The sequence below is a fragment of the Capra hircus genome, chromosome 8 (assembly GCF_001704415.2).
Source record: "Capra hircus breed San Clemente chromosome 8, ASM170441v1, whole genome shotgun sequence".
Taxonomy (NCBI): Eukaryota; Metazoa; Chordata; class Mammalia; order Artiodactyla; family Bovidae; genus Capra; species Capra hircus.
The window spans coordinates 16,227,594-16,236,862 of NC_030815.1; the positions used below are offsets into that span (position 1 = coordinate 16,227,594).

General features: G+C 40.5%; 1 protein-coding gene across 1 annotated transcript; it reads left to right on the forward strand.

The window, feature by feature from the left end:
• On the forward strand, positions 1,650–3,806 carry LINGO2 (leucine rich repeat and Ig domain containing 2). Its single transcript, XM_018051884.1, has one exon. It carries the CDS (start codon positions 1,671–1,673, stop codon positions 3,489–3,491), a length of 1,821 nt encoding a protein of 606 aa, XP_017907373.1. The 5' UTR covers positions 1,650–1,670; the 3' UTR covers positions 3,492–3,806.

Sequence of the window (9,269 nt, forward strand, 5' to 3'; positions counted from 1 at the left end):
CTGCAGTGATTTTGGAGCCCAAAAAAATAAAGTCTGACACTGTTTCCACTGTTTCCCCATCTATTTCCCATCTCCCTCTAATTGATTTTAGTAGCACTTTCTGCATTTTTGCTTTTGTCCTACATTTTGAGGCCATTTTTTCTAGTGATTCACTATTCAGTTTGTTCTTGTCATTTTTATGGATAGATGTGTTTAGATATAGACATAGTTATATATACATAGACATATGTAAACACTGATTGAAGATTTATACTCTTAAATTATTCAGGAGTGAGTGCTGAAGTTTTATCAAATGCCTCTATATCTAAAAACATTACTTTAAACTACTTGCCCTTGAGTAAACATGGTGTCCGTGGATGAAGCACACCCCTGGGGATCTCAGGTTCATGCTTCTTCATAACATACTTCTCACTATTCAGTTGAGCAGTAAGTTTAGCGTCTGCTTAATGACATACATTTAAAACATAGTTCCAATCTCGTCTGATATCTATTTAATTTCAGCTTAACAGGTTTAATGGGTTTGAATTTGAATACGAAAAAATAATGTTCATTTATTAAAGACTTTTTTTCTTAAAATAATGACTCTTCCCACTCTTACATATTTAACCCAAAAAAATCTTAAAGAATTTTCATCCTCATAGCCACTATGATGCCTCATACCTATGATAAACATGAAGAGTTCGGGGAGATTTTGAGGATTTTTTTGTTTACCTCAAAAGAGAAAAACCTTTTATAAATCAAAATTTGCTGAACTCTGAAAGAGGTACATCTTCTAGTTAAAAGGGACTTTGGTAGCTCAGATGGTAAAGTCTCTGCCTGCAATGAAAGAGACCCGGATTCGATCCCTGGGCCTGGAAGAGTCCCTGGAGAAGGAACTGGCAATCCACTCCAGTATTCTTGCCTGGAAAATTCCATGGATGGAGGAGCCTGGCAGGCTACAGTCAATGTGGTGGCAAAGAGTCTGACATGTCTGAATGACTAACACTTTCACTTTAACAGAATATTTACATATGAAGGTGAAACATCTCAACCTCTTTCACTGAATGTAACTTTGTTTTGTCCTTGGAACCCAAGGTTCCTAATGTTCAGTGAAGCTTCTATTCGCTTCATTTTAAAGAGGATGACATCACAAACATCAGAGATACAGACAGTGATTCAAACTGCATAAATATCCTCTTAGCCACTGACCTCTGCTTCTGTCCTTTAAGTTCAAAATAAAGCCTTTTGTGAAATGTACTGTTTTGCACCAGTCTGTGCCAGACACTATACTAGTCTTTCGAGAACTCCATGGACAGAAGAGCCTGGAGGGGTGCAGTCCATAGAGTCGCAGAGAGTCGAACATACACAGAGTTGTTCAGTACTGAAACTGTCATAACTCTAGAAAGGTACTATCACTGTCCCTCTTATTTCCATTTCACAGCCAAGAAAACTGAAGTACAGGGAAGCGAAATATTAATAACTTACCCACGACCATGTTAATGATGGCAGCTCTCAGGTTTAAAGGTCAGATCGGATCTGCAGCCCTCCAAATCTAGGGTCTTTTCCATTGTACTCACTGTCTCCTTCATGTCTCTTTACCTACCTATTTCCTAACTCAGTTTTTCTTCCTCCCTTCTTTGGCCCCTTCTCCTGCAGGCCCGTGACCAAGGTGTAGACTAAGACGGGGAGTCATGCTTCACACGGCCTTATCATGTTGGCAGCCATTCCTGGGTCTGGCTGTGGTCTTAATCTTCATGGGATCCACCATTGGCTGCCCTGCTCGCTGCGAGTGCTCGGCCCAGAACAAATCTGTTAGCTGCCACAGGAGGAGGTTGCTCACCATCCCAGAGGGCATTCCCATCGAGACCAAAATCTTGGACCTCAGCAAGAACAGGCTGAAAAGCATCAACCCCGAAGAATTCATCTCTTACCCTCTGCTGGAGGAGATAGACTTGAGTGACAACATCATTGCCAATGTGGAGCCAGGAGCCTTCAACAATCTCTTCAACCTGCGTTCCCTCCGCCTGAAGGGCAATCGCCTGAAGTTGGTCCCTTTGGGGGTCTTCACAGGCCTCTCCAACCTCACCAAGCTTGACATTAGTGAGAATAAAATTGTCATTTTACTGGACTACATGTTCCAGGATTTGCATAACCTGAAGTCTCTAGAAGTGGGGGACAACGATTTGGTTTATATATCACACCGGGCCTTCAGTGGACTGCTTAGCTTGGAGCAGCTCACACTGGAGAAATGTAACCTCACTGCGGTACCCACAGAAGCCCTCTCACACCTCCGCAGCCTCATCAGCCTGCACCTGAAGCATCTCAATATCAACAACATGCCCGTGTATGCCTTCAAAAGACTGTTCCACCTGAAACATCTAGAGATTGACTATTGGCCTTTACTGGATATGATGCCTGCCAACAGCCTCTATGGTCTCAACCTCACCTCCCTCTCCATCACCAACACCAACCTATCCACCGTCCCCTTCCTTGCCTTTAAACACCTGGTCTACCTGACCCATCTGAACCTCTCCTACAATCCCATCAGCACTATTGAGGCAGGCATGTTCTCTGACCTGATCCGCCTCCAAGAGCTTCATATAGTGGGGGCCCAGCTCCGCACCATTGAGCCTCACTCCTTCCAAGGGCTCCGCTTCCTTCGTGTGCTCAATGTGTCTCAGAACCTTCTGGAAACTCTGGAAGAGAACGTCTTCTCCTCCCCGAGGGCTTTGGAGGTCCTGAGCATTAACAACAATCCTCTGGCCTGTGACTGCCGTCTCCTATGGATCCTTCAGCGGCACCCAACCCTGCAGTTCGGTGGCCAGCAGCCCATGTGCGCTGGTCCAGACACTATCCGCGAGAGGTCATTCAAAGATTTCCACAGCACTGCCCTTTCTTTTTACTTCACCTGCAAAAAACCCAAAATCCGTGACAAGAAGTTGCAGCATCTGCTTGTGGATGAGGGCCAGACGGTACAGCTGGAATGCAATGCCGATGGAGACCCTCAGCCTGTGATCTCCTGGGTGACACCTCGAAGGCGGTTCATCACCACCAAGTCCAATGGAAGAGCCACCGTGCTGGGTGATGGCACCTTGGAGATCCGCTTCGCCCAGGATCAAGACAGCGGGATGTATGTCTGCATCGCTAGCAATGCTGCCGGGAATGACACCTTCACGGCCTCCTTAACTGTCAAAGGATTCGCTTCAGACCGCTTTCTTTATGCCAACAGGACCCCTATGTACATGACCGACTCCAATGACACCATTTCCAATGGCACCAATGCCAATACTTTCTCCTTGGATCTTAAGACAATACTGGTGTCGACAGCCATGGGCTGTTTCACCTTCCTGGGAGTTGTGTTATTTTGCTTTCTCCTCCTTTTTGTGTGGAGCCGAGGGAAAGGCAAACACAAAAACAGCATTGACCTTGAGTACGTGCCCCGAAAAAACAATGGTGCTGTCGTGGAAGGGGAGGTGGCTGGACCCAGGAGATTCAACATGAAAATGATTTGAGGGTTGGCCGCTCCAACTATTGTTTCCGTGTCATTGTCTGTAACCAGTGAGCCAGCCTGGCACAAGAAAAGTACTAGGTTAAAAGGCAGCTTAGTGCAGCTTCCCCTGTGTCAAAGCAGGGTCCGCAGAAGCAGGAGGACTTGTGATGGAGACGCTCCACCTAGAGGCAGGCAGGCATGTGTCAGAGCCCTTCACACAGTGGGGTACTAATTGTTTGCATTGCAAATACTGGCATTCTGGGGATCTCAGTAATGAACCTGAAGCTTCGGCTCATGCTCACGGACAGTTACTCAACCTTTTCTACCACTGCAAAAACAGAAGAAGAAATCAAAAGGAGCAACCTACAATGTAGGATTTACGTATTAAAAAGACACATTTGTCTAAACCATACTCGACAGAAAAATTTGTATCTATGATTCTCCTTTGTTAAAAGCCTTGCATCATCCCATACTGTTGGTTCAACACCACAAAGAAATCAATATATTCTTTACTCCTTTTTTCTTTTTGGAAACATATATGCTGTATATGTTTTAAAGCAATATGAATGAGAGGTTGTGCTTTTTAGTTACACACCACTATCGACCCAAGTGTGACTTCACCTCCCTTTACATAGAGATAACCCTGAGACTAGATCCCTGGAGCTATGGGTGGATATATGTGGAGAGATGAGTTTTGTCTGATGTAGGATGCCAAGAGATAGGACCCGAGGCAAAAATGCCCAACTCTGTTAACTTCTGTTATTATAAATAAAGGCATGTGCCTAGTTTTGATACAGAATGGAATATTTTTTATACTTGTGATATCACACTGGACCAGTTTACTGTAACAAAGCCTTTGGTTTCTCCAGAAAGTGGTGTGTCACTGTTTACACCCGTAAAATGCAAGGTAGGTGTCAATAATGAAACTTTTTCCTTTAACCACAACTCGATTTTACTTTCATCATTGCTACTAAGGGAAGAGGATGTGATGTTTATATCTACTCCTAGGGTAATAGTCAGCTCATAGCTAAGATCAAAAAAATTCAGATGTGTAAAGCTCTCTGGATAATAAGTTCTTCTCAGATGCCAACAGAAACCAGGGCAATCCATACAACTAAGGATCTGTTTTAAAAACAATGTTGTCTGAAGGCTGGATCACTGCCAGTTTGAGGAATCATCTGGCTACTGCACCTCTGATGTTGTCTATTCAAATACTCTACACACAGTATCATCTTAAATGCACAACTCCAGGGTGTCTCCCTGCTTCCTTTCCAAGGAGATATTGATTTTTATTTTGAAAGCTGTCTGGAATCTGTCTTGTTTTTAAAGAAGTGGCAAAAAGCAAGGTGGATTTAAAAGCACTTACTGATATTTTTTTTCTCCACTGAGGAAAAGCTAAGATTTACCCCTATAAATAGGTTAAACTATGCTAACACTTTCACCCCTCTGAATGAATTTGTCCAATTCAGTTTGTATTAATGGTTGTTACTCAAATGAAAATATTATAGTTTAAAAAAAATGGCATCATGCCATTCCCACCAGTGATCTGGTTCAACTGAGACATAATTCCATTTGGCTGAAGGCTGAGTCAGTGGTTTTCAAAGCAGATACAGCTGACCCTTGAACGTGAGAGTTAGGGGTGATGACCCCCTGTGTGGTTGAAATCTTCATATAACTTATAATTGGCCCACAAGTCTGCATCCATGGATTCAACCAACCTCAGGTCACATAGTATCAATACTTGTAGTATATACGGTTGGAAAAAATTTGTGTATAAGTGGGCCTGCACAGTTCATGCCCAGGTTGTTCAAAGGTCAACTATAATCATATGATCTGGGAAAGCACTGACTACAGTGTATTCATGACATGTGATATATTTAATTAGCATAGAAGAGACAGATTTCTACACTTTTCACACTTTGAGAAGAACCTTAAAAAGAGCACCCTTTAGTACAGTGTGTAAGCTGGAATAGAAGGTGTCTGGCATTTGTTTCTTGACATATCACATTGGAAGTTTAACTTTCAAAGAGCTGACTTTTTGAGTAACTTCAGTAAAATAAAAAAGTGACAGGTCCAAAAATTGTTTTGCCAACTGGATAGCAGCATGTTTAAACATAGTTCTCCCTTAATAAAGGGTGGAAATGAGATAGAAAGATTGAAGAATGGACTGCCTGAGTAATTTTTCATTTGACTTTCCTGATGATTATCATAGACCATTTAGAAATTCATTTTCCTCTTATGGAAATTACCTTATTTATATCTAACAATGAGTCAAGATCTGCTATAAATTCTATCACAGTTCCAACTTGTATGGAAATGGAACAGAATCTTTCAGTTCTAAAATGAACAAAGTTAAAGTAGACAGAGTCTTCATGTCAATGTATGGCAAAACCAATACAGTATTGTAAAGTAAAATAAAGTAAAAATAAAAATTAAAAAAAAAAAGTTAGTGGAGAATACTTTGTTTGGAATAAGTATTTAACTAATTGCCCAACTGGAAAAAAAAAAGAGAGAGAGAGAAAGAAACATTTAGCAGTTAATAACAGGGCTTTGAGATTCTGCTATTTTCTGTCAAAATAAAAGTGGACCAAAAAGCTTAGGCAAATGAAATTGGATTAAAGTCAACCCATCCATGAAAAGATTTAGTTATTATTCCACAGGAAGTAAAGAGACTGCACTTTCTTGGGGGTTTATATACTGTAATCCCTGGAACAAGTTATTTAGGATATTAATAAGTGTTCTTTCCAAAAAAGTCTCATAAACTAAGTTGGGGAAATGATGCATGCTGTAACAACCTCTTGGAGGTTCAATATATATTTGAGCCAAATAAATCTTCTAAAAAGTTCAATAAACATGAATGTTATTTAATTTTGCTTACCTTGAGGTTTCTCCAACTTATTTGAGCATGAGGCACTTCTTTTCATGATATAACTATTAAACATCTTGAAAAACAAGAGCTTCGCAGAACCCAGTTCAGTTAACATTGGACTGGAGTTGTACTCTTCTGAATTATTCCTAAACCCAATGTTTCCAAGAAGAGTAAAATTACTATTTGAATTGGGTTCCAATGGATTACAAAAAGTATGCCACTTGGATGAATGATCTGATCATACAAATGAACTGGCCAGAAAGTTCTAGAAGGAGCTGTGACTTTGTCTGAAGCATCATAGTAATGGATTTACAAGTAACTGAATGGCCACTTAATTTTCTACATTCTATCTGTCCAGATCTTGGGTTCCTTTTTATAACTGTAAAGCTTTGATCTTGGGTTCCATTGACTAGAACTTTGACGCTCTAGTATAAAACTTCACAAAGGGAATTTTCCCTTGTGACTTCAGCTTACCTCTTTATTAGATCCAACTAGACTGCAACAAACAATAATATCTTACATCAGCGCATGGGACAAATTTTCCCCTAGTAGTCATCTAACGGTCATCAGTCTTCCCAGAGTATTTTTTTCAAACTATCCCAAGAAGAAATACAGTTGTTTGGCTCAGCATTTAATTCTGGGTTGACCAGTTCTCTGTGAATACTAAGCATCTTCAATGAAGTATACTCTCTAGGCATTAAATTTCAAGAAGAAAAATTCCCTGGCTAAAGACCTAATTGAGAAAATTGATCTATTCTGTTAGAGTATGATAACTCAAATGATTTGGCCTAATGTGTTTCTGGCAAGTGATTTCTACTTTTCCAAATTCTCATGTACTTTTTACAATTTTTCATTGCATTTATGAGTTTTTCAAATATTCTCAAAGTTTGAAAATGTAACCCTAGAATTGCCAAGACTTGTACTTCCTAGTCCCAGAGGACATTTTTATAACTCTAGCTTTGCTCAAGTTTCTCAGAAATTTTTCTTATCACCAACAGCCCCTACCCCACACCCCACCCAGTAGTATAAAGGCATTCAGGATTTTCTCTACAGTCTTCAAGGTGGATTCTTTCTCCATTGTTTGGTCAAATCTGTTCTCTTCAGTTCTCAGAGGAGCCCAGAAATTATAATCTATGATTTTTTTTTAATCATTTAAATCTCACCTGCAAATCTTAAATTTTAAGCCTGACTTTTTTCACTTTCCATAACTCAATCAGGAACAAATATATAATATAAGGTAGAAAAGAGAGGCTGTAATCCTGAAGAAGAAAAATTTAGCGGAACCCCATGTAAATTTACTTACCCTTCTAGGACCTCCCTTTATCTCCACATCAAGACATTTGCTTTAACTTCAGTAACTGTGCTCAGAAGATATTCAGCATCACAAATATGTCTTGAAGCTTTCTAGGGAAAAAAAATCATTTTCAACTTAGAAGGCTAAGTGATGACCCCCCCAAAAAAATATATCAAAAGTCTAAAGCAAGGTTGGAGGGAGACACTTGAATCCATTTTAATCCCATTTCCTTTCTAATTTTTATAGTTATCTTCTTAACTGAAGAAGCATCTTCTTTAACTTTCATCACTGTCTTTTTTATCCCTATTACCTATGTCCAGGTCACCTTTATAGAACTCACATAAGCCATTCCAAATGGATTTTGTGCCATGTGAACCTAGTAACAAAACATGTGGGGCCAAAGCCATTCATTCTACACAGTAGTTAGGTAAAGATTTATCCCTTTATTCCTGGGAGTAAAGCCTTAGAAACATTCCCCATTAGACCAAGACATCAGGTGCCTGGTAATTTCCATTGACTTTCCACAGCTGGCTTTGAGAGTCCTATCCTTTCTACTAAAATCCTTGCTATTTTCTGAAGGAGGAGTTCTGGAGTTATCCTTGCAGTTGTGTACGGAAGGCCTTGAGGGATGAAGTATTGTCTGACTTGTTGATTTCTGAGTTCCACATTAAGTAGCAGAGTGTGCTTCCTAGTACTCTGGCAAACATTTGCCATGAAACTCTGTTACTCTTCCCCTAACTCCTTCAAAAACCATTCCACGGAGAGCCTTCTCAGTCTCACTCCAGCAAAAGTCCCGCTACAGGGAAGGACAGTTTCACAATGAACAAGATCAACATGTGAACTGCTTCACCACAATATGTAGCTAAATTACCTAGCAAAAAAGGTTAAGGAGCCATAGGCCTGGATTGGCAAGATTTGGCCAAGTAAACTGCATTTTCCATCAACAATGAAAGATAGGTTTCCAAATCTGACATTGGCTTTTCTGTTTTGATAGCAGTAAACGTAGCTGAATATTTTCTCAAGAAACATCAGAGAATGGAAACTGCTTACCGTGTTATAAGCTTTTCAACAGTTTGCTTAGGATAAATGTTTGCACCCAAAAAAAAAAAAAAAAAAAGACAATTAGGAAGTTTGTAAAAGCTTTGATTTTCTAAAACAGGCCTGAACTGAAATTGATGTTCCTCTTCCAAAATATGGGAATATGATCAAGACAAACTTGCATGTACCCCAGACTGCCCTTCTCCAGTTGGCCAAATTCTTTTAAGACCTCTTCTCCCTCCCCCTCCCCCACCTTCTCCCTAAGAACATGCTGAATAGGAAGGAGGAAAAGAGCATGGGCCACTGAGTCCCCTGAGACAGCTCACGGAGACAGGAAAGCTTTGGTACCCCCCCCCCCCCATTCCTGCCTCCTTTCCTGATGCCACCACTGAAAAGATCCCTCATTCTCCAGCTCTCCCTGCCCCACCACTGTCATCTCCCAGCTGCTGTCACACCCTATCAATGAATGTTCTCTCGAGGGAAAAGTCTCCTTTCATTGGTACTCAGAAATTCTTGAGTAATTGTTAAACCGGAAATTGCTTTTTTTTTTTCAAAAGCCGTCTAGCCTATCTCACAGAACACTTAAAAGTTAAAACTTA

Excerpts from the sequence above, each read along its gene's own strand:
- LINGO2 (XM_018051884.1), top strand. The coding sequence starts at position 1,671 with ATGCTTCACACGGCCTTATCATGTTGGCAGCCATTCCTGGGTCTGGCT.